At 31.1% G+C, this 27,891-nt stretch overlaps 1 protein-coding gene across 4 annotated transcripts in view; it reads left to right on the forward strand.

The window, feature by feature from the left end:
• LOC122720277 overlaps window positions 1-27,891 on the forward strand; it is a 513,017-nt gene that overhangs the window by 458,215 nt on the left and 26,911 nt on the right. For all 4 annotated transcript variants that reach the window (XM_043946864.1, XM_043946863.1, XM_043946865.1 and 1 more), the window contains exons 9-10: window positions 14,304-14,585; window positions 25,043-25,157. In XM_043946864.1, coding sequence (XP_043802799.1) covers window positions 14,304-14,585; window positions 25,043-25,157 — 397 coding nt within the window. The remainder of the gene's footprint in view (window positions 1-14,303; window positions 14,586-25,042; window positions 25,158-27,891) is intronic.

A 27,891-nucleotide genomic window follows, 5' to 3' on the forward strand; every position in this document is an offset into this window, starting at 1 on the left:
TATATTTCTCTCGATTTCTTCAGAGAATATTTTTCGTGTAAAATAAGTTTAAAATATGTATCGTATATATTGAAGAATTTTCCATTTATATCATATTTTGCGTCACGCTATTTACCATAATAAATAAATATTACAGTATTTCCCCACACATGTCCGATCGGTTGCACCAGTTTTCTTTACAATAACCATTTTTCAATACATTTTATCTTGCACCATAACACCACGATTCTGAAAGCAATTTACGAGGCTATAAATTCAAACATGTGTGGTGAATGGGAAACTATATGGATGTTGCAGAATCTCCACTGTGAGATATAGTTGTTTAATGTACTAAATATTTATAAAAAATAAAACACTATAAATCTTAATTATAGCTCATTACATAGTGTATTATTCTGTTTATGTACTTCCGTTTCCATTGGAAAATAAACCAGTTTTGTATGTTAAAGTCATAGGATAGAATCAAATATATAAATATTTTCACTGCATTAATTTGTTGTATTTAAATATTGTATGAAATACAATATAAAAATTTAATTTCAATTTCTAAGATCAAAATATAGAAAAATGTTAGAAGTCAATGTTAAAAGATTATAATTTGAAGAATGCCTTTGAAATGTTAAATACTTCACAAAAGCTATCAGCTTTCTTTAAGATCGAGTAAACTTTTTTCATTAAAAAACTCAATTTCACACTTCGAGATCCGTTAGAAAACTCTCGTAATGCATAACACGATCCCTGTCCTCTGTTCAAAGAGGAAAGTACATTTGATCCTCATAATTCTTTTAAAATCTATCACTGAGATGCAAAATTTTTTTTCTACCCCTCCAGAAGAGAACCCAAAACTCCTGTATCCTTTCATTCTTTCCACATAATACATTTTGTCAAAAATAAACAAAAAGAAAAAATAAATAAATTCAAAAGCTCTCTTCCCCTTAGAGATCGTAGTTTTATGCAACTATGGGCCCATAATAAGCCGGTTCAAATCCAGGCCGAGGCCTCCGATGCAGAAAACGTTATGCAGATGATCTCCCAAGGCGGGGGAGACATGTGGCAGGAAGCCACGCCTGGCACTTGTGTCCCTTGTCTTCCGGGCGAGATTGAACCGTGAGCCGAATGTTTATGGGTCTGGCGTAATTACCGGCTAGGAGGTCGGCTAACGTGCCTCTGGCATCAACGTCGACAGCCACGGCGGAGGTGGAGGAAACCAGCCGTGGTTATTGTTCATAAGCTCAGACGCCATGTGTTCGAGGAATTTATGCGCTGGTTGTACTGCACCCACGGAGGAATATCCCCTCGTGGTGTCTCGTGTCCCGAGCACACCACCACCAGGGGAAGAGTTGGTCGCCCCGTTCCTGTGTGTGCCCCCTTAAGCACGACCGAGTTCGGCCTGCTTCTGTCTCTTCCGCCTTACGCCAAGAGCTGGATTTGTCACCGATAATGTTCGCCGAGGTCGTGTTTACTTCTCCTGTTATAGCTCGAGGAGCCATCCCTCCTTCCTCCCCACTCCCCTTCTCGACGATGAATCAGCGACGTCTCGTTGGATCGAGATATCTCTTTGTCCCTTTCTCCACGGATTGCTTCCGAGCCTCGTTCTTGTCACGTTATCTCTTGGCGAAGTTGCTTTGTTTTTTTTTTGGAGGTGGATTTTTTTCTTTTCTTTTTAATCGGGGACTCGAAGTTTCAGTCGAATGATGAATGACTCTCGAGTGACTTGAAATGAGGTCAGTTGGTTCAGGATGACACCTAGAATTGGTGATTAATTATGTGCATTGTTTCGTTTGATGCAACTTTAGGTATTAAATATTGTTTGAAAATTAATTATTTGAGTATATTTAAATTAATTTATTCGAAAAACATGGAATGGTTCTGGAAAAAGCTTGGAAAAACGATTAATTTATCTTTTATAATACATTTCTCTTGTTATTGTTTAATTTTTCGTAATCACGAATTTAATTCTTCTTGTTCGATTGTATATAAACAAATCATTTGATTAGTTTCATTCCGCATCTCTAATAATATTTTGTCGTGTCGTGTCTAATTGAAAATTAGCCAATTTCACTTGTAATCGACAATTTTTTAAACTTGTTTGTAACGTTCGACCGCAGTAGTTAAATCCAATTGCCAAAGTGAAAGTATTTTTTCTCATCTCGAATTTCTAACGTGTCTAGAAATAGGAATGAACGAACGAGTCAAGCCGGCGCAAATAAAACCAGTAATTATAAAAGTTTAAATATTCATAGCTTTGTGAGGAAACGAAAAACACGAGGCGGAGTCGGCGTAAAGTTTGAAACGTGCTCGTACCAATCATAAACTTTCAGCGAACCCCGGAGCATTATTTATCAAGGAAATTCGAGAACCATGAAACGCCAAGGCCGGAAATTAACGTTGAACCCCCTCCCCTCCTCCCTGTTTTCAGCATAATTTGTTTCCGTCGCATAAAAGTCAAACTTTTCCCGCGAATTTTCTTTTTTTTTTTTTTTTTTTTTTTTTTTNTTTTTTTTTTTTTTTTTTTTTTTTTTTTTGAGAACGATGCCAACTTGATATTTTTCGCGAATATCGATAAAAATACGCGTTAAAGAGTATGTTTACTTTGGATAATAATAGCATTGTAAAAGATACGTGTATTTCTTTAAAATTTATTCATTTTGATTTTGCACATTGAGATGGTAAAATATTTTTTATTGTATCGATAATTATTTGCAAAGTATAATTGTTTCTTTAGATTAAAAAAATATTTCGATATTTGTGAAATATTTTAATATTTAGAATATTTGAAAGTAAAAGATAGATGATAAATTTCAGAAAATTTATCTAATGTATAATTTTGATATTATTTAATTATTCTAAATGTTGTATCCAATCGTAAATTGCATTCAATATTTATTAATATTACAATTGATTCAAGCGAACAATTTACAGTTGAATAACTTTGTGTTTGAAGAAGCAGAAACAGAAGACAGTTCTTTTCAACATGATCGTTTGTCTTGTCACTTTTGAAGATGTGAAAAAGAAAACTGAGAGACACATGTAGAGAGATACTTTTAAGAAGCTGTCCTAAAAAAAAAAAGCAGATTGAAATATAAAAAGTGAATGCAAGAAGAAAAATTATTCAAAAGTACAATAATTTTGAAAAATTTTCAATAAATTTGAAAGATAGTTATAATAAAAGAATAAATTGTAACATCATTATATTAAAATTTATAAAATTCTTTCAAACTCTTTCATAACATCTTTCAATTTTTAATTTTAAATAGTGAAAATAATAAAAATTTGATTAATAATTTTAATTAATTATCAGGCTTGATTATAAAGAAATTATTTTCAGTGTCAAAAAGAAAAATAATAAAAAGTAAATAAATAATATCTATAAACTGGATAAAACAATGAATTCATTACATAAAACAAGAATTCTCAGCATGTAAATTGTCTTTAAAGAGATTCTTGAAATGATTCTTGAAAAATTGTTATATTTCTTTTTTCTTTTTACATTATAATATTCTACTTTTTCCAATACATCTTCTTTTCATATCTCTGTTTAATTTCGACTAGATATTAAGTTACCTCTATTTGGATTGATATACGCATATTTTACACACACTTATTAAAATTTTTATATAATTATGAGAAAAAAAGAAGAGAATCACGAGTTATTTAATTATCATAAAAAGGAGGTCGTGTTTTAAAAAAGGATTGGGAAACGCTGTTTTAAAAACCACCAAATCGAGGAATCATTTTTCCCATCCTAAAAATCGCTTCACGTGGAGCACGAGTCATCGTTTTATCCAAAAGACCCCTAATTAACCCGTAAACAGAAACAACAGAAAGAGAAAAGAATGGTAATTAGCTCGATGCGATGCTTGTTCCACTTTTTAATGCCTCACTTTTCCTTTCGTTCCTGCTCTCGTTCCGCTAGTTATATCAACACCGGGCTCAAGCTCCATCGACGTGTCGGCTCTTGTCGTGAAGAGCACTCGTTGCGAAGTCGACATAAAATACGGAGATAAAGCAACAACGACGGGGCTGTTGCACGACACACAGAGGAGCTAACTCGTATCCGCGTAATTATTAACGTTTATGTTATGTCGAGCCATCCTCATACCATGAGATGGTGAATTTTCCAAAAGAATGCGATTCGTTATCAAAGATTTGGTTATATTGAATGGATGGAATATTTCTTCAAATTTTTATTTAAGTGGTTTCTAGAAATTTCGATTATCTAATAAATAATTTAGAAATTTACAAGATATTATTACTTAAAGTATTAAAATTTTATTTGAAAATGTAATTAAAATAATTGAAAATGAAAATTTGAAAAATAATATCAATAATATCAATAATAAATAGAATAATTTATTATATATATTTATGTGTAATCAAATAGGATAAAGATTCTCAAATAGTATTGTACAAAACTTGATTGAAAATTTCTACATCCAAAATTATGTCTTATTTTAAATTTCTATATAAGTAATTTTTTAATGTAATTCATAAAATTTTTTAATTTTTATTTTGGTGGTATATATTTATGAAAATGTTAAGAATGTAATTGAAGGAAATATTTTGAAAGAATTTATCGTTATTCTGTTTATTTTTTCTTGATATATTTCTAAAAATAAAATATCTTGTAAAAAAAGTAATCATTGTAAATTTATAACTTAAAATTCAAAGAAAAATAGCTTAGCATTATATAATATAATTCTGCACAATTATTGCAATTATTCGTTCGAAGATAATTTGTCTTCATTATTCTCCATCTTTTTTATATTTACATTATATGTTTGAATGATAAATCTCTAATGGTATATATTAATATGCATTTTAATGAACTGATATATTCTCGTTAAAAACTAACATGTATTGTAAATTATAGAACAATGAAAACATTTCAACATAGTGATTTTTTATTTATTTTATTCATTTTGCAACAAAATTGTACTTTGGACGAAATGTTGTTTTTATTAATTTTAATTTATTTATTTTAACAAATATTGCTAAGTCTGCTGAATTATCTTTATTAATCCTCTAATAATGGACATGTTAGGTTTTATTATTCTCTTTTAATATGACAAAGAAAAATGAAGGAGAATCGCTTTATTATTCTTTTCATTTCTCATTCTTTATTCATGAAACTTAACATTATAAGGATTATAAAAATTATTAATGCTTTCTATTTTAATTTATTAAAATTTCTATTCCTCTTTCGTAAAACTTCTATCGCAAAAAAATCCTCATTTGAAATTCACCAAATCTCATTAAGAAAAAGCTTCTTCTAATTCTTATAAGACGACCTGATAACACAATGATTTGTGATACTATTTGAGGAATATTTAACATCTAAATCATAGACAACCATTATTTACTTACTACATTTAAATTCTAATATAAATAAAATATTTATTTTTCATTTCTTATTTTTTAAAATAAAACTTACACAATTTACAACAATATAATTCCCATATATCCCACTATAATATTAAAATTAAAACTTCTTTCCAATACCTCAACAAGCGTCTCTCTCGAAACGCTTCTTAAACCCCTCCTCCCCCTTTCGATCTCAAACACGCCTCCCCCCTTTTCCTCAGAAACAATCGTCCGAACTCGCTCATCCGGAATCCTCGTGCAATCTCCGTCTGCAAAAATTAATTACACCCGATGAGATTAGATTCAGAAGGCAGCCACGTGTCCTCTCTGGTTCGAGCGTAATTCTGTTGCACGGCTGGTGGACTCTCCCTCCCCTCCCCTCCCGATAACCGGACCGGACGCCAGAAAGAGGATGGAGAGAGGCGAGAAAGAGAAAGAGAGAGAGAGAGAGAGAGAAGGATCTCCTAATCGGTATGAGAGTTTCCACCAGTCGACTCTCAATTCGTACCGAAGCAATTCAAAAGGGAGAGGGGTAGGAACGGACTAACGCAGCGCGGATAGAGGGATGAGAGGGGTGGGGAGAAGGAGAGACTCGAGCGAACGACTCGAAGACAATGCAATTATTCGCAATTACCGCGTCCGTCCGCGGTTCGCGGAATTATCCCATTCTGTTTCCATTACTGGTGCCGTCATTCCTGCCTATACACTCCCCATCCCCGACACACGTGCACACGTAAATTCGTGTATCGGGGATACACGGCGACGTAAGGTGGCGAAGCGTCGAAGCGTCGAAGGAACAAAGGAAATTCATTGCGGACGGAATGTTTCGAGAAGGAATGTGAATATAATTTCGGGGAAGGGTTGACGGGTTGGATGGGAGGAAATGTTTCGTCGGGGAAATTATTCACTCGTTGAAGATGAAGATGATTTCGTCGATGTTTAGGATGGGTGCATAGTTTTAGATTGGTATATATATATATATCATGAAAGAAAGATAGATTGAAAAATTCGTGTAATAATAATTTTTAATTACATCACATTGTTCATTGTTCCTATTTCTTATGGCATTGTTTATAAATATTAGTAGAAGTAATGAATATTTTTATATTTTTGTATATCAATTTTTAATAATATTTTCGCGTTATATATATATATATCTGAAATGTTTTTGACACGTTTGGTTGGAAAATATTGATACAGATTAATCAATGATGTTATATGGGTAATATAATATTGTTATAGATTGATGAATTATAGTTTTCACGAAGCAAATTGAATCGATTATTATTTAAAATTGTATTTCATCTATACTTATAGATTTAGTTTAAAAAATACAAATATTACGTACACTCTTGATGAATTTGTTGTACAAGAATATTAATTTCTCCGATGCTTATCAATTTATATGAAAAGAATACAATTACGCAAAAAAACTTTATCTAAAGAATAAATATTCCATTAAACATGTATGAAAAAACATTATTTTTTCCATCGAAGATTAAGCTTATTTTTAATTCCAAAATGGAATTTCAATATAGAAATAAATGCAAATCAATACCAAAATATTCTCTAATTCCAATCATCAGAATCTTCAATTGTACTTGTAATTCGTAATATTTTCAAAATATTAAAAAAGCATACTTAAAAAAATTTTCAAAGTTCATCTTCTCAAAAACGAAGCCTCAAACGAAAGCCTCGTCTCATAAGGAATCCATTCATGTGCATCTTGATTTCGTGTATTTACCTCAATTTTGAAAAAAGCGAAACGTTCGAAGATGCAACATTTACCGATAAACCCAGCGCAGGTCGTTACGCGGTTACGAAAAAAACCGAGCTGTAAGAGGACGGTCGTTCTAAAGAGAATCGCGTAATTAGGTTTCATCCCTCGTCGCCCGGATTTCCTTTGTTACATTAGCCGCCCCCTGTTCCGACTCTTGGAACCACGAACGCTATTCCAGGCCGACGACGTTAATCTTTAACGAGCTGAGGCCACGCTCACGGCGAGGATGAGAGACGGAGAGAGGGAGAGAGAGAGAGAGAGGGAGAGAGATCTCGAAGGCTTTGTAATCGAATCCCTCCGCCTCCCTCCATTTTTGGCGACCTGCTATCAACGTGATTCGGTTTATAGTATAGTCGAAGACTATACTAGGGGAGGAAGAATTTTGTCACGCGAGCTACCTCTAATCGGATTAAATTAATGTGTCGTGATTTTACGCGCGCGCGCGCCAGGATTCTGTTCGCTGATTTGATACGCTTTGGGGAAGAAAGATTTTTCGTGGAAGATGCTTTATATACGATTACCATCTTATGATAATTTTGTTTCACGTGAAACGTATATAAATTGTTAATTGTATTATAGGAAATGTGGAATATAATTTCGAAATCAATTCTTTATGTATTATTCTTTAATGTTTTAATGTCTTATTGCTGCAAAAAATATTTTGCAAATTGCACGAAACATATACAAAGCATGATAAAATATATAATTAAAAATTTAAGGGTTGATTTCATATCAACATTATTATCAATATACTACATTAAAAACGATTTTCGATCTATCTTAAAGAACAACGATACATATACATATTCTCTTTTTTTACAATCTTCTAAAGAAATTACCGATTTCAAGACTCGAAGCATCGTTAACGATCAAAGAGGGGGGAGGGGGAAAGGATTGTGAAAAAAAAAAAAGAGCAAACGAGGATTGTCTCGAAAGGGTATTGAGTCGCGGATCGATATCTGACCGTCGTTTTATCACGACTTCTCGAACGATGAACGATAGGTTCGAGCCGGAGAGAGGATATAATCGTTGCGCGAATTAAACGAATTTCATCGGGGATGGCCACGATCGAGTCTTAAATTAAACTCGCTCTGTACTTCTCGATACATTCGGGCTACAAACGAGCCGCGATTATACGTCGATCGGCTGGATTACGTATTTGATGAGGCAAAAGGAGGGATGTAATCGAACGGAATGCTTTTGGCACGGGATATCGCCCTAGGGGGATCAAAATGCCGAGGAAATAATGATAAACGTGTGCATGGCGGGAACACGGGTACCTTGTTCCTCGATGAATTTCACGTTATCTTGTAATTTCGTTTCGATTGGTTCGTGGTATTTCCTTGAGGATTGGTATGAATCGGTCGTTTTTGCGAATATGGAGGGAAATTTTAAGTGGATTTTTTTTTTAGATATTTTTTTTTTTTTTTTTTTTTTTTTTAATAAGAGAATTACATTCGGCAGTGAAAAATGGTGAACATTTCACTTAATGTATAATACTTTTTACTGTTTTTGATTAAGTGGTTATATATGCATGTTATTCTTTTTATAGAAAGTTCTTTTAATTTGTTTCTATTTGTAAGTGGGGCAGGATTGAAATTAATTTAAATTAAAATTAAAAATTATGTTATAATGCTTGATAATTGTAAACGTTATTAATTACGTTTCTTAAATTTTCTATATATTGTTCATGAAATAAAAAGAAACTATTTCTGTGAAGAATTATGTATTCACTGTAATGCGAAATTATTAATTGTCAATTGAAATATTCGAAATAAGTTTTAATATTAACAGATGATTGGTTCTGGCTATCAGAAAACTTATTGTTTCGTTTATTTTTCGTTTTATCACTGATTCGATTCGTTGGTTCTACTGTAAACTACTGTAAACTTGCTATCAGTAGAATAGGTATATGATTGATCATCCATATTATATAATGAGTTATTCGTTAATTATGAAGGAAATGAAATTGAAGTCTTTTTAGAAATTAATTTAATAAAGTTAAGAAAAGGATAATTATATGTTATTTTTCTAAAAATATATTATCTTGCACATTGATTTTTTATCATTCTAAATTAAAACTTATTTATCTTTTTTTATTTAATTTTCTCAATGTCTAATTATATGAAAAATGAAGTTTTGCCTTCTTTAACAGTGACAATCTCGACTATTGGAACAAGAGAAATTATTGTCATAATTGTACTTATTTTGCTAGAAACAATATCATCATCATTGCAAAAACGTAGAAATTTTGTTTACGAAAAATCATTATTGAATGTATATATGTTATAATAGTTTAAGAAAAAAATAACAATATAATATGTTAAAATTTTAAAGATTCTAATATTCAAAGGAATTTCATTATTCATGATTAAGAAAAAAATTTGATACTTGAAATTCGAAATATCTATAATTAAAAATTTATATTTTAAAAATGAAACAAGATTCAAATCAAATTTGATATTTGATATTTATAGTTCAAAATTTTTTGAAAATAAAAATTTATTATTCGAAATTGAAATTGAACCCAAAGAATCAAACTTGATATGCATTTATAATTTTGTGAGAATGTTGAAAATTCGATGTGTTATTAAATTCAATTTCAATAATTAAAGATAAATTTGAAATTTGTAATTAGATATTTTATTTTAGTTTATAAAACTTTAATATAAAATTCAACGAGTCACAAATTGAAGGTAGATATTGCCATTCTTTAACGAAGGAAGTTTTAAATGAGTCGAACATCGAATCGACTTCAAAGGTACGTATACTTTAGCGAGTTCAAACATTACGAAGTTCCAAGTTCTAATTCGCGTAGAGTTCGTTAGTTTACCAAGTTCTGGCGAGTCCTTTAACAGATCCCTAACTTGTTCACTTTGACGTACCAATTTGTTGTAATCGCAACGTTAACCATCATGTCTGAACTAATATTTTCATTCAAGAATATATTCCTAAAACTTTAAAATTCTTTCCTTTTTGAAAAATGAATACGAATAAATAAAACTATTTCCAAAATATTGATTGTTGCCATCATTATCTAATTAATTAAAAAGATAGCAAATAGAAAAAATAAATCCAACTTATTTAGTGATGACGATTTTATTAAAAAGCAAAATAAAATAATTATTCCTTATTTATTTAAGAAAAATAATGCGAATAAAATAAGAAAACGTATATAATAATGATGGATTCAAATACAGAGTGGATAATATAATATTTTTTACCAATTTCTCAATTAATTTATAAACTGCAAAATTTATTAAATATAATTGATTTAAACATTATCCTAGTTTAAATGACACAATGAAAATGAATATACTTAATTATATTTCTTTTTCCAAAAGTATCTAAATATCTTTTGTATAATTACAAGATCTTCAAAACGAAGCATATAAATTTAAAATGGCGGCAAATTCAAATCGGTTTTCCATCAACCCTTTAAATCACGAAACGTTTAACCAAACGATACGCGAACGATAAAAAGCAAAATATTTCACAAGTATCCAACGATACTTCACTTCAGCCTGTAAAATCGAAACGCAAAAAGTGTCATCGTAACAAGAGAGAAAGAATCTTCTTCATTAACCTTCTTCAGAATGGAGGATCAGCGCCATAATTACACGATTAATTAACCATCATCGGATCGGGCAAAGAGATCTCTGCCTCTTCTTTTAACAGTTTTTCTTCGCTCCTTCTCTCTTCAGAGAGAAGTACGTTCTCTTAAGTGACGAAAGAACGCGCTTTAACCGATATTCACGATATCGAGAACGATACTCGAGATGTGAGCCGAAAGAGAAGTCCTCGAAACCCTTTGCCAGCGCTGATACCATCCTTGGAACGCGAAATTCACGTGTAGTATGCACGTATAGTTATATCATTCTTCTTACGATTTAAACACATATATATAATATATATCGATTCTCGAGAAGAAACGGGTGAATGGCGTAATTTTTTTAGCTAATATTTGGCTACTATGCAATCTTTTTTCGTGCATATATTATAGAATAGAAATAGTAGATAGAAATTTTATAAAAATGATGCAAAATAATAGATGCAAATAAATTTGAAAAAATACATCGATATTTTAACTCGATGATTTTTTATTATAAGTATTTTAATACTTTTGTACAAAAAATGATTAGCTGTTAGTCTATTAAAAAATATATAATTCTATTTTAAAAAATAAACTTGGAAAAATAAATGTCCTTTATGCGTTTAATCAGAAAAAAATGTATATCTGTAGTCTCTGAAAACACTCAACTTTTATCTAAAACATTTTCTAATATTATCATATTAATAATTTTGAATGAAACGATTTAAATTGTAACATCCTTTATATTTGATGTAAAAAATTTTCATCCATAAGTAAGAGATTTATTTTAATATAAATATAAATTTTACATTACAGATTTTCATAATGTAAATAAAACAAAGAAATTAAGTAATGGATAATTTTGAGATTTGATTCTTAAATTCGATATTTATTTACATATGTATAGAGTATAATTTTGGATGGTAAAAATTATCCTTTAGAGATTCTAAAATTTTGTTCATCGAGCGTTAAGAATTTTAATCTTTCAACGTTGATAAATTTTCATTGTGCAAACCGCTCGATTTCGTAATATGCCTTCGGTGTTCGTTCGAGAAAACTCGAACAATACTTCAGTTTAAACTGCACTGCGTGCTCTGAAATCGCACGGTGGACGACTGGATGCGCCGCGATTTATCGTAGCATCGGGATCGTTTTCAGAATACCGATGAGCTTGTGACGGTTCTTCTTGCCACCGTATGGTATCCACACCAACAGAATTCTCGAAAATCCTCGCTCATACAAATACACCCTCTGTCCCCTCCTCTGTCTGTGTGTTTAAAGCTAGGGTTACTAGCGTTAAGATAAAGCTTAATCATTTATACGATAAATAGACTTCGAATATTTATGCAAATTTAACATTTCATGAATTACAATTACAGAAATAAAATTGAAACAAATACTCTATTCTTTGTAGTTATATATTTTTAGTTATCGTATATATTCTCTGAAATTTTTAAATATTTAAATTTTTGTGTCATTTTTTTAATGATAAAACTAAGATTAAACTTAGATTAGTTTAGTTAGATCAACTAAAACTTAGATTATTTTAATTATTTTAATTTATTAGAACATAAGAGTACAATAAATATGGAAAATTGTTCTATACATTCGATGAGAAATTCTTTGTAGATTCAAAGTTTTTACAGATTCGAATGAAATTTGGATAATCAGTCAATTATAAAAAAATATCCGTTAAATTTAGAAAATTAATTCTTATGGAAAAATACATACTTAAATAATAGAAATTTTTCTTTCAAAGAAAAAAGTACATTGGAACTTAATTATTAAATTAATAATGAACATTCATTAAATAATAATAATACCAATAATAAACATAAATTCGAAATTCCTAGTGTACAAAAAAATTCTAAAAAAAAAGTTTTTTAAAAATCATAATTTATTTTTTAAAGGATTCGTGAAATCAAACGTAAATAAAAAATAATTAGAAAATGATCGTAATAAATTTTAACTGTGCCTCGCGAAATTCAAGTGATATTCGACTTGGGCCACGAGTTTGGATCGTGCTGTTCGCCGGTGTGAATCGGTTCTCGCTTCAACGAGCGAAATCGATCGTTTCAAATTCGTCGCGCTAATTCGTCAGTTAATGAAACCAGCGTCCACTTTCGGAATCAATCAGCCTCGGTGGGGGGTCACAGGCGTGGCGAGAATTAACGCCGCCCGGAATTACAGTGGAATTAAATGAAGATTAATTTTCGTTTGAGCACGACCTTCTGTCTGATCGAGGCCCAATCATAGCGGCTGTTTTAGACCCTTAATTGAGGTGGCTCGATGCAAATATGGATGGAACTCGTTTGACAGCATTAAAAAGAAAATACACCTTCGGGCTTAACATTTGAAACGATCGAAACTCTTTTTTTGTTCTAATACAGAAGATAGAAATGTGTATATTTCGAGATGTTTTGTTTTTTTATTTCTTTTTTATTAGATAATTTTTATAATGTGTATAACTTTTGAAAAAATTGAAACTTTTATTATTATTTGATATTTATAAATCAATTGATTTTATTTAGAAGTATGATTGATATTATAACGATAAGTATAATTATATTCATACGATGATGTATTATGTTTGATTGGTAAATGGTATTTTATTTTATCACGACATAGTCGCAAATGTCTCGTGTCTGATCAATTATACTCTTATTCTACTTGAATTTTATACACTCAAAAAAAAAAAAATCACGTGTATTTCAAACTTGAAAAATAGTAATCATAATGAAAATATAATATTTAATTTATCCCATTCTTCATTTTTAACCGAGGTTTCCTTTATCATAGAAGTATTTCAATTAATTCAAGAAAGAATCCAATAAAACAGAGAAGAGGGGAATAAAACTGTATAATCGTAGTTGTTACAATGACAATAATTGATCGAGAAGATCGGAATTGAATATTTAATTTCATGGTAATCGCATCTTTAAAAGCGCTTAAAATGCTTCAAAGCTTGAAGGGAGGAAAGGATCCTTGAGTCGCGAGATGTTTTTCATTAATTGTCGAAGCACAGGTGTGAAAAGAATCCTTCATTCTTCTCTTTGAACTTTGTTAGGCGAAATATCCCTTTGTGATACAAAATTGATCATAATGAATGATCGTAAAAGATTTGCAAAAGAATCTTATTCCACCACTTTAATTAACATAGTTGAGTCGAAAAGCTATTATTATATCAACTATAGATGCTCGAGTAATAATTTTACGAGAATGAATAATAATGTTACAAAAATTTATTTTCTAGATAATAATATTCAAATAATTCTCATTTAATAATCCCATTTTCGTTTAATCTTTTCGTTTTAAAAATTTAAAAGAAAACTTACAAGAATCCTTATACATATTCCTTAAATTATATCTCTTTATATATTAATTATTTTAGAAAATAATTAACACCAAAAAAAAAAAAAGTATTGGTTAGCATATTACAGAAATATCACTTTAATATTATTTTCAATGTTCTTATGATTGAACGAAATTTAATTATTTATTTAATTCGATAGAAATTCTATGTAAATGAAGAATTAATAGACGTTATTTATTTTTCCATTGTTTTAGCAACAGCAACAGCAAGCACAGCAACAAGCACAGCAACAGCAACAGCAGCAACCGCAACAACAGCATCAGCAACAACAGCCGCAGGCCAATTCGCCAGGAGGTGGAAATGTGGGGAAAAGCAGCCCATCGCCGGGAAATTCGGCATCCCCTGGCACTGTGACAGCGTCCAACAAGTCGCAGACCGAACCGAAACCGGTCGAGTGCAATTTGTGCCATCGAAAATTCAAAAATATACCGGCACTCAATGGCCACATGAGACTCCATGGCGGTTACTTCAAAAAGGTAAGCTAATTAAGCTTTCCCAATATTTGTTTTTCTATAATTATATCATAAAGAGTGTTATCATATCAAAGAGAATATTCCAATAAAATTGAAAATTTTTTTAATTGTTTTTATATCATTTTTAAATCATTAGGAAATTTAGTTACTTTTGACGATTGATAATTACATACACAAATAAATTTATCGTTATTATATTCTCAACAAAATCATTGACATAAATTATAATATTGAAGGGTAGAAAAATTTTAAATAGTTTGTCAAGAACAGCAGAAAAATATTCAATATCGTTTATTTGACGTTTTACAAAATAATTTCTTTTTTAATTCAATTTTTTCAAATAAACAATAACAATTTATCCAAAAATTATGTGAAAAATATCATATAATAATTTAATAATATTAGTTTAATATAGTTTAATATCTAATTATGTTTTAACCGCATAAAAATCCACAATTTATTTGTAAGATTAGAATTGAATTTGGTTATTTATTAAAAAATAATTTTGCTCTTTTTTCTACGTATTATGATTTACTTATAAATCGATTTAAATCTAATTAAATCTTCTTTTAATCAAACCAAATTATATAATAAATATTCTATCATACAGATAGATATTTTACACATCTTTTAACATTTAAATTTCTTCTAGAAAACATAAAATATAATTTACTTACTTAAATAATCATTCTTCAAGAATTATTATTCTTTCAAAGAACCGTGAAAATTCATTTTTTATCGTTACCCTCACGAAACGAGAGAAAGAAGAATACGATAAAGATAAAGTCATTCAGAGAATCGTTAATTCTAGTCTTGCATTTGTTTCGCTTGCTTCATCAATTCTCCTCGAGACGGTCTCGAGATGAAAATTATACGGAATCCGGCTTTGCTTACCTCTTTCACGAACCGCGTTTCATCCCCACGGGGAGGGGGAAGGGGATAGGATTGAATTTTCAAGAAGAATTTCATGAAGTTTACCAAAGGCTACGGGGAACGTGCAAGGTTCACCGACATTACCATATGAATTCGCAATCCCAGAAACTCGCGCGGAGAGCTTCTTGTAATCAGTTGGTGATTTCATGGAAATCTCGCCGACCGAAATGCAATCAACCGGTGATTTTCGTGAAAATCTCGACCGGTTACGTTATACGCTCTTTTCTTCCCCGTGCATGAGACGATAATAATCGTTGGGGATGAAAAAAAAGTATCTCTCATTTTCAAGAAGAGAATTTTCAAGTAGAATTTTTATTAATTATAACAGTATATCTTAATCCGAATTGCGATCGAATATGCTAATAGTATCGAATACATATTTTCAAAAATAATCGACCGAGGAGGAAGATAATAAACTTAGAATTTCGACGGATGTTCCAATGTATCGATTTTATTTCCCTTTTATCCGCGTATTAATATGGTAATTAAATTACCATATATGCGAGTTAATTTCTTATAAATATTCGAAGAAAATTACTCTCTATTATTATTTGAAAGAGTATTTGAATTAAATTTTGTTTTTTTTTTTTTTTTTCGAAGAAGAGAAGAGTTAGTAAGGAAAAATATAATAATTTTAATATTAAAAACTATACTTTTGAAATTCTCGTTCTCGTTTTAATTGCAAAATCATTTTTTATGGTATTTCATAATCTCAATGGGATTATGAATAGTAAAATGTTTAAACGGCGAACGTTTTGATCCACGCTCTAACCCGCACTCTTTATCGAGAACAATGAACATTTCCATGTTAAATCTCATCTCTATCGAAACGGAGAAGAGAAAAACTTGGTCCCTTTTCCTATAAATGACACGCCGTTCGTTAAGACATTTTTAATCAACGAGGAGAAAGGCGACGAATCAAAGAGAAGGAAGGAAGGAAGAAACCGAGAGAATTGCTGATCTTTCTATTCCAACGACTGCAACCTGCCTGCGTCTTTCTTGACCTTATTAAGAACCTTTCTCTGTTCGAATTCTCTCCTCCAGAGGATAGAAAGAAAGGAGAAAGAAAAACATGGAATCGAGCAGTCCTCTCTTGAAGATTTCATTCCTGATTCTCTCTCTCTTTTTTTCCTATCTCTGTGCGATTATCTCTCGCAGATGGATCGTGAAACGAAGGAAGAAGGTTTCAAATGGCAAATTTGTACGAGGAATAGCGAAAATCGTTTCTTTTTTCCTTTTCTTTTGGTAAGAGTTACAATTATACATTTTTCAAGAAAGCTTCGTGGATTATGGAATTTTTAAATTTAGATTTTAAGGTTTTCCTCTTTTTCGCAAAAATTGATATAAAGTTAATTTAAATCTGTTTTATATTCCTATGTGATTTAAGAGCTATATGACTAAATTAATTCAGATAATGAAAATACGAGAATGTAAAGATAATTTAGAAAAATGTCAATGAAAATGGAAAGGTAATTCGAATCGACCAGTTATCAGTGCTAAATTTTATCTGAATTTATCTGAATTTTATGCAAAAGAGTTCAAACTATATTTCATTTGTCACAAAAGCTGAGAAAAATTTGAAATAAATTCAAAATAGACATTAACAAATTAATATATTATCCATAATCAAATAAAATAGACATTAACAAATTAAAATATTATCCATAATCACTTTAACATTTAAATCACTAACAAACTAAATAAAACAGTTTACGTTACCTTCTATCTTTCAAAATATCATTTGTACGTGCTTTAAATTTAAAAAGATTACATTTTTAGAAATGTATTTTAGAATGTTCTGCATGCGCACACTGAATACATTATATCCAAGTTTCACGACTTTCTATTTTTGTTCCTCGCACAGAGGAAACACTGCCCAAGAAAAGATCGAGAACGAACCAATGTAATAAATAATAAAACATTCAGAGACTGTACAATAAAAAACCCCTTCTATATATCCTTCTAACTATATATCCTTCTAACTTCGCTCGTCACACATCGTCTCTCTAATCATCGACCGCATTCCACGCGACCCCGCACACTCTCCCCTCCTCCTCCTTCTCCCCCCAAAAAAGGCTATCCTACAAGCTTAGACACCGAGCAAACGAGCAAAGATCGAACGAGAATAAAACGAGGGAAGATGGAAGGATGGAGGGTAAGGCGATGATCGAATCCAAATGAACCCATTAACAGGCTCTTTGCTTCCACGATGGCGGGTGGAAAGATTGGGGAGGCAGCACGGTCGGGGGAGGAGGGTTGTGCAAACATTGTCTCGAGCTTTCTCCATTATGTAGATTGAATCTGAACCGGTTACCATCGGGGGTTTTCAACGCGGGCTCTGCTCTCGTTTCAAGCTGCACCCGAGTTTTCAACTCGCCACAACTCTCTCCTCGTTTCACCCTCCCTCCTCTGCGTGTATGCACGCGCCCAATCCACGCCAGCATCCATCCTTCTCGTCCATCGTCCACCATCCACGCGCCCGCCTCCGGATCCATTCATTTTGATCTGTGTATACATACATTCATATTCATGCCCACCTTTATGCGCGCCGTGTTCACGATCGAGCGTCACAGGTCCACCTCGACAGGCTTCCACGGGGTGAGCGTTCATGGTTCACGGGCGAGGGGGGTGGGGAGAGGCGTGAGTGCAGTTAGATGTATTTGTACCGGCCACGTGAATGTTCGCGTGCATTGCCAACCCCGTTTAATGGGTTGCCATGTGTGAACACCATGGGTGAAGGTGTTCTTGGTGTATTGGATTGGCGTAAATGGATCGACGAATTGTTTTATAAGAACGCTAAGTTTCGTTGAATTTATTGTAGGATAATTATGTATATGATACGGTGATGTCTTTGGTGTCGTGATTATTTTTTATTTTCTTTTTTGGTGCAATAAATGCAATAAATATGGAGGAAGTATATTTTGTCGTTACTTTCGTCACAATTTTTTTCGTGAGGATTTAAAGAAATATGATAATAAAGTGGAAAAATATAAGTTTTTGGAAACGTATAGATACAAGACATTTATTAAACAACATTGAAAGCTATTTTGTTAACAGAAGTGTTTTTTATTCAAATTTCTATTGCAAATGGAAACGGTAACAAAACTCTGTTGAAATTGGGAAAATTTTAAATAACCTTGAAAATAATAATCTTTGATCAATAAAACTAGAAACTCGTTTAGAACTAGCACTTTCGAGAACTTCCTCATTTATCGTGATACAACTTCTGGCTCTTGAGTTCGTGTAAAGAAAGAAAGAAATTTCGATTTATTATCTCCATTCTCGAATCTCTTGCGTCATTAATTCCAAGAATAATGATAGATAAAATTCTCAAAAAAAAAAAAATATAGATTACTAGATCGTGGATTCATCTCTGCACTAAATCTTGAACGGTTATTTCGAATCTTTTTCGACGATTGATGGCAAAGAACTATTTTCTTTTATAAAATGTTATCTTAATACTTCATATTGCCATTAATCTCATCATATTAAGTCATAGAAGATAAGCTATTATCCAATGTAATTTGAAATAAAAAAAAAAAAAGGCCTAAGAATATTTCCAACAATCGAAAACGCAATTTTTTTTTCATTCTTCATTTTCGTTTCAAATCATCCCTTAAATTTTCAAACATCTTTATCCAAACGTTCCACGTTATAATCATCCTATTCCTCTTCATCTTTTTCACAAATCGGAACAATCAGATTTCAATTCAAATCATATACCCGATCATATCGAATACAGATTCGGCCATCGATGCTTTCGAAGCAACGAGAACAGGACGACGACTATTATCGAGAATTATTAAGCAGTTTCGATGGTTTTTCATTTCACGTGAATCCGGATCGGAGGCGCGCTCCATTCGAGAATGGATCCCGCGTTTCCTCCGTGGAAAATCGTGGGGAATATGTGTGTGGCTAACGGCAGCATCCGAAATCCTCCGCGTGGAAATTGTCGGGCGAAGAGCGGTTTAAAGTTTTGTCGAGCGGACATCGTGAACGGGATTAAAGGATTCACGGGGGACTTTTAAGTAATACAAGAGTACTCGGCGGGCTGGCTCCACCCACGGTTGAATATTTTTCGCCCGTTTGCAGGGTACGATGCATCCCTGGCCGTAATCCTCGAATAAATGGAATTTGGTCGATTGTGTCTTGGAGAGATTGAAAGGAAATTAACTGTTAATCGATAAAATTTTTTTAACGCAACGATGAAATTATATGAAATTATTTTTGCTGGTGTACGAATTTATTTTTGTTAATTTTTTAATTTATCGAAAGTGACAGTGTATATAATGATAATAATACTTTAATGAATTGATTATAAATTTATTCGCAATTTTATATATGTGTTATAATATATTGTTATTTAAATTTACTTGTGTTTATTTATATGTTCATTATTTTTTTCCAGAATTTCAATAAATGGTAGGTTTTTGTGATTAAAGGAATATACGTTGCTATTTATATTCTTATCGAATCTTTCTCGATGAAATTAATTACACGGATTTGTATGGAGTGTTTAACCTATAATGTGAGAAATTATTACCAAGATCGACAACAAATATGTCAATTATTAATTAATATGTCGATATAAAAGCTTTTTTGAAATTCTCGTACATCGCAATATCTCAATATTATCGTATATAAATTAGTTAAACAAAAATTGAAAATTGTAATTGACGTATACACGTTTAAAGAATACGATTTAATAAAAAATTCCATAATTAATGTTTACCATTAATTAATTAATTATAAAAATTATAATTTGATTCAAACATTTTGTATAAATGTACAAAACGTATTGCCGAAGTAAAAAAGGCAAGAAAATAATCGTTACAATTTCATTGAAAGAGAATATTTTAAGAGATTATTTTTTAGAGATTAATTTTAATTCATAGTGAACGCAATAACCGAGTATATTAAAATTAGCAAAGCTTCATAATCGATATCTTTCATAATCCTAAATACACGTGTCAAAGTACGTAATACCGTGCTTTCGTTTCAACGTTAATTAATTATCCTATTTAACTTTTCTGTTGGAAAATTAAAAGCGATTTATGAAATAAATTGGGAATAATTGGTATATAGTTAGCAATGAAAATCGGAGATAATTTATTATAGTTGAGATTAAAGGCGAATTCATTATGAGAGAAGAGCCGGTAATCGGTTATTCACAATGGTGAAAATAATGTTTAATTTTTTTTCTTTTTTTATTTCACCTTCATGGTGAATTCAATACGTTGGAAATGTGTAATTCAAGAAAATTCGTGAAATTCCTCAATGCTTCGATCACTATGTATCTGTTCTTTCATTATTAAACCAAAAATCCCAAGGTCCCATTATACGGGCGTTCCGATACTATTCATATTGAAATTCTTTTAACGTTCAACCACATTTTTAATTAAACAGCAATGAAAATGCTGTATGAATATGAAACGTTTATTTTAATCAATAATATGATAATAATTAATAATAATAATAATGGATAAAAAAGGAATTTTATATTGTCATTTAAGAATCAGATTTAATTAATACTGGGTGTAATTTTTTTAAATTATCGCATTAATAAATTTAAATTATAAATATATTATATTGTGTTTGTAAAAAAAAAAAAAAAAAAGAAGAAGAAGAATTCATTTATATTTTATCATTCAAACGCGAAATCTGAATTTCACAATTAAACGAGCAATATGAATATGAAATTATTCGAGAAATATAAATGATATAAATATAAATATATAAATGAAATTATGACAGTAAATTTTACATAAATTTAATCTTTTACTTCATTTTTTCTTTTACAAAAATAATAAAATTATTTAAATTTATATTCTATTTGTTGTACATAATCGTTGTTAATTTAATAAAATTCTAATGTAACAAAAAAAAACTATTTATAAATAGCTTAATATTTAAAAAAGAAGGCTGAAAAAATAAGTATATATAAATTAACAAAATAATTTTTTCATTTCTCCTTTCCTATTTTACATAAATTTAATTGCATATATACATAAATAAAATCATAAAATTAATATTCCACAAGAATTCAATCATACCTTTAATCGAAATCCATATTATTTTATTATTCGAATAAATAAAAAATTTGAATTTCATGATGAAATCACGTGATAAAAAAATTTATACCAAAAATTTGTACACCGACGAGCTCGAAACTCGATATTCCATAAAATCAATCAAAAGCAATCTACTCTCTTAACCCTTTCGTCTCTCATCCTTGTATCGAATAGAATTAGAATCGAGAACGATGAAATACAAGAAAGAACAAATTATAAAAAAGAGAAAGAAAGAAAGAAAGAAAAGAGAGGAGATAGGAAATAAAGATTAAAAATGGAAAACAAGAGAGTTCTTCGAACTCACTACTTACGCGTAGACACAACGAAGCACGTTTCATGCTCATTTCATAGGGGAAAGCGAAAAAAAAAAGAGAGGAAAAAAGAGGGGAAAAAAGGGAAAAAAGAGAAAAAAATAGAGGGAAAAAAAGAGTGGAAAAAAAAAAAATCGAACGTGCGTACATTACGGTAGACAAGAGAACTCGCGTTCGAGGCTGGAATCGACACGGATCGAATTGATGAGACGGAGCCAGTGAACGTTCCGCAATCAATTCCGCGTATTAACAGCATCCGATCAATATTCATGAACCGAGCGTGGTACGCCACGTCAAAGACAGAGTTCAATTTCGCGGCAGGTGATATACATGTAAGTGACTATATATGTACATACATAATAACGTGTTATGTATAGAAGATTTAAAAAAAAAAAAAAAAAAAGAGAGAATCCAAAATTTCGAGGAAATTTACGTTACGTTTAATTGAGACGAATTAATTAATCGAAAAGATTAGTAAAATTAATATACAATATAACCTGTTAGCTAGCAAGGAATAGATAATATTGAACTCGTATATGTTCATACAAAGTTCAACTTAAAGACTTGAATCTTTCAACAATATCTAACAATATCTATATAAATATATAAGTATGTATGATTTATTGTCAACAAATGTAAAATATTTATTCCATATCATAAATAACGTTTAATTGTCCTTAATACATTACAATCTAGTTCATTGATTTTATAAAAAAGCCTTTGTATAATCAATTAATTTGCATAATTTATACCTTCTGGTGAAAAAAAATTCATCTTTAATGAGTCATTAACGAAAAATATTGGCCAATCACAAGCGAATTATTTCATTCTTTCGTAAATAAGATATAATTCGACATAATTTTTATCCAACATTCAATACATTTGCTTCGATTTCATTTGTTCAAACGACTCGGCGGCGGTACATACCCAACACTACCGGCAACAAATCTACGCATCCTGTAATTGGCCTTAATAACTCACATTGACAATGGAAAAAAATCAATTTGAAATCACAAAATTATTATTTAAGCTTTACCTACTACCGACACGTACATCTCAACGCATGCTTGCATACAAAGCATCCAGAAACGCGCACATCGAAGTAACGTATATGAAATTGAGAAGCACGATGACGATTAACGACGCCTGTCTCGCTCTGTCCTCCGTCCTCGCCCTTTCCATCTTTCTCCCTCGCCATTAAGGTTTCATCAAGATGACGACGCTGGGGCACGCATATCACATGGTGATGCATGGCTCCTCGAAGGGAACGCGTGGAACAGGACGAAGATATATGCACGTCCGACACGGACGTATGCTAATTGCCGTGGAGGCGCGTCCCAAGGACTGGCACAATTAACCCTTCGTTTCATCGGGGCCACTAATCTACGAAACGGACCAGTCGTAACCGATCGAAGTATCAATCGGGGGGACGCGTTTCCGATTAACTGGTCGCGTCCAGTGATGGACGAGGCCTGGGTTATTGGCCGCGTGGGGAATATTTGACGTGTAGATTTTAGAGATGCGTTCGCCCGATTGCAAGATTTGTTGCGAGGAAAAAGCGATACCGATATTTCGATAGTGTGCGAACGGGTTTTTGGTTTTGATTCGAAGAAGAAGAATCGTTTGAAATCGTTTTCTATTTTTTTTTTTAATTTATCTTTAGATCTTTAGATCAGATCAGATTGTTGTTGCTGTTATTTTTGTTGCGTCGAAGAAGAATTTGGAAAATGTGAAGTATGAACATTCAATTTTAGTAATATTGAAGTTTTTCAATACATACAAATGAGAAATAAAGAATTGTGAACTTGTGATTTTAGATTTTATTCCTGGACTTGGAGAAGAATAAATGTGATGGATGAGAATTTGAAAATTTGAAAAATTTTAAATTTATATTTAAAAAACATGTAGGAATGAGATGATACTTAAGTTTAATTGAGAAATTGATAGAAATGAATGCTATTACTGTATAAATTGTTTGGTTTTGCAATAGTTTAATTTTGTTAAATATGTACAAATGTATTCTATTTGAAGTATAATCAATCAGAATGATCTTAAATTTTTATTATTCTTTTATTATTCTCTAGTAATAAAAATTTCTAGAAAAAATTGATGAATGAAATATAGTCCTTTTAATGCTATAGCTATAATTATCATTTAAAAATAATCTTGAACGATATAAAAGATTAGAATGTTAACCAAAATATTCAACACTAATTGTAAAATGAATTTGTATTAATATTTCTGGTATAAGTAATTGAAAGATTACAAATATTTCTAATAAAATTAATATAAAATATTAATTCTTCTACTCGAACACATTCTCTTCTTAGCTAAAGTCAATTATTCCCATCTTTAATTTATTCAAAATACTTTTTGATCGTACATTTACAACTATTTACATCACAAAAACTAACTGTAAAGGGATGAAAAACTTGGAATAAAGAGAAAAGAGTCCAATAATGGGCTCCACCATTCGCCAGTTACTTCTTTCCTGCCATTTTCTTTTCTCTTTTACCTCTTCTTCATTTCTGACATTTTTATCTTCTCCCTTTTATAATCCACCCTGATCTCTTCAATCTCATTCCACTAGCACCCCTTTTCCTTTTCCTACCCTCCTTTCTTATGTTACTCTTCCGTTGGATTATATTTCCTCTTTTCCATCGATCCATTCTTCCTTTCTTCCTTTCTTTCTCTTAGTGCTTAAATCTAACATTCTAAATCCATAGTTAACCCGAATTACCTAAAATTAGACCCCGAACGATTCACGAGCTATATAATTATCAGGTCAAGTAGGATCGTGTTACGCAACCAAGCATTGTCCTCCAATGGCTGGCCAGAATTCTTGACGATATTTGACGAGAGAGACCGAAATTGATTCGCGATTAAAAGTAATGGAGGGAAATGTGTTAATATTCGAGACGATTTCGCTTCGAATCATTATTGATTGATGAATTGTTCGCCTTTATTCATGTTGTTGTATTTTGTTACAAAAGAAAGAAACGTAGAAATTTTCATAGAAATTAAAATATTATTCATTAATTAATAAATAACCAAATTTTTAAAATTCTATTAAAAAATTAAAATCTCTAAATGTTGAAGTTAATTTTTTATGGGATTAAACACGTGATGTTTTTAATTATTCCAGGATGCTGAGAACAAAAAAAGCGAGAAGAAAGAGGTTGTTGGTCCGCCTTTACAAACTGCGTCTGTCAGCGTTAGAGCGCTCATTGAAGAAAAAATTATACAGAAAAGAACGACTGGTAAGTTGTAGAGATTTTAAAACGTTTATTAAACTTATTAGCTCTCGTGTCCCATACGTCATCAAGAAATTAAAACTTTAAACGTGAAATTAAATAAATTTTATTTAAAATGAGTAAGAAATTTGTTAGAACATGGCCAGATGAAATTCTAAATATTCAAAAGTGCATAGAATTATAAAATACAGTTATGAATACCTAAGTAAAAAAATTATTCCATTGAAAAATATTAATTATTAACTTATATCACACAGATTAACAAAATATACTTTTTAAAAATATAATTTAAACGATAATTATTAAATTTCAAAACATAATAAAATAAATCAAATACAATAAATTAATTATTTTTGCCAGATCAAAACATATAATGTTATTCATTGAATATCGAATAATGATATTAATATAACATTAAACAACGTCGAAATTCAAGGAATATATTCCTTTGAAATAGGAACACAAACGATGATTTATGTGCTTTGAAACGTATCTCGGTTAGATTACGTCTATCTTCCTTACATTTCTCTCTCTCTGTTTCTCCCTCGCTCTATCTTCTTAACATTTCGCGAACTATAATCATAAGAAACATACCGAGTTATATTAACTGTCGAGTTACGTTAACTTTCTCTTAGACACATTCAGGATCCTAACGTGACATCTGGTTACAGAGAATCTGTCGCTGAACTGTTCTGTACACACTCTCGAGTGCTTAAGACCGAAACTAATTGTAAAGCAACTTTGGATAATCGTGGAATTCATTAGAGTAAAGCGTAACGTGGGAATAATATTGGAATTAAGGGAAAAATATTTAAATATAACCATAGAAAAGAATCTTAATCAATAATTTGTTAAATTATTCTTCTTAATGTACAAATTAAAAAAATTATTTTATATATTTTCTTTAATTTATTTATTAAAATTATAAAACGTGAATAATTAAATAGCTTAGTTAGTTTCTTAGAAGCTTAGAAAAATTTTCTAATTCTGCACATATTTTTCAGATATCTCTCCATGGACATTAGTAAATAGTTATTTGTAAAACAAACATTTTAATTTAATTTTAATACTCTATAATTCTAATCTATAATTTCCAATTATTATTATTATTCTATATATTCCAATTATATTATTATTATATATTCCAATTATATTATTATTATATATTCCAATTATATTATTATTATATATTATTATATATTATATCATAGACTTTCAATACCATAATAGCACACCCATATCCTATACAATATATCTTTCGAAACGGGCCCCCATTTCATATCGAAAATCCATCTTCTAAACTAGCCAACTATATAACCAACGCAAACTGAATCCTGAAATTTCCATCGAGCGACCACGCAACACTAGGATAAAATTTCAACAGAATCGAAAATGAAACGCGAAAGTTCACCACGAGATAACGTTCGCGGGTTCATTTTTTTAACTTTCCAATCAACGTTCGATCCGATGAGTCGTTTCCACGACGAAATATTAATCCGATCAAGTTCGAGGGGCGATGCTGAGATCCACCCTGTATTCCAACTCAGACACCGAATCCAACTCTGCCTCTTCTCCTTGCTTCTCCTTTTGTATTTATATATACATATCTGTGTCGCATCGTTTGCCCGACTCCAATCTGTTTCTACGTTGTAACTTTGTATAACCGTTTCTATTATTATACGTGTATAATAATCCTTGATCAAAGATTAATTAAGATAACAATTTTGTTTGTTGTAATAATTGTAGAATACAATGAATTTTAATAATAATTTTTGTTTTGTAGCTTAAATAATAGTTAGTCTGTATTCATACACTTTTGTATCTATGATTGTATAGATGGATTATCTAATAGGAACAATTAAAACAATTTTTGCTCTTCGTGTCTTTTATCGTAAATGATATGATTTAGAAAGATCTTCAAAGCGATATTTAATCTGTGTAACGTATATTTCGAGATTATACTTAACTTTTTTTATTTTAATTACAATAAAACATTGAATTCATTAAATTCATCTTGATATCAACTCAAAAATCTTTTCTTTTTCTTCACAAACGAAAAGAATTAATTAACTCTATTCATAACGTCTTATCACCATTTAAGGAAGATTCTCCTCGATTTTCTTTCGTCTTTTTCTTTTCCAATCTCCTCAATTTCGAAAAAATAATTGAGACAATCGGGAGACACGATCCACCTATGCACATCTATATCTTCAACTCTGTACTCGTATCTGTGCCCGTGTCCGTTCTTTATCCTTTATGTGTCCTCCCATCCGTGGAAATCCGTGTACATTTTCCAGAAGCTCGCGTGATATTCTAGCCAGCGAGAAATCGCCTCCTCCTCTATGGACTACCGAAGAATCGTGATTTACGAAGCGAGCACGCCAGAATATTTCTCGCATTGTCCACGTTCGAACGATAAATCACCCCCGCGATGGCTCTGGCGCGATGGGGTGGGCGAGAGCCGCGCTTTTGTAACAAAGTGTGCGTCGTTAGCGATTTATGCGCTGTTTCGTTCTATTCGCCGCTGCCAAGAGCAATGGCGAAACTATCGTTCCTTCCGCGAGGATTCTTCGACGATTTCATTCCCGTGCTCGAATTAATACGAATGAATTTAACAGAGACTACGATTCAACAGCTGAGTTTCGAGGAAATTCATTGTCGATCATTGAACACTCGGTGAAAAGTCGTTGTACAAATTTTAAAATGAAATTCATTAAATTCTTATTAAATCGTGTATATA

Source organism: Apis laboriosa, unplaced genomic scaffold, assembly GCF_014066325.1.
Source record: "Apis laboriosa isolate Shangri-la unplaced genomic scaffold, ASM1406632v1 scaffold122_cov146, whole genome shotgun sequence".
In the NCBI taxonomy this organism is placed as follows: domain Eukaryota; kingdom Metazoa; phylum Arthropoda; class Insecta; order Hymenoptera; family Apidae; genus Apis; species Apis laboriosa.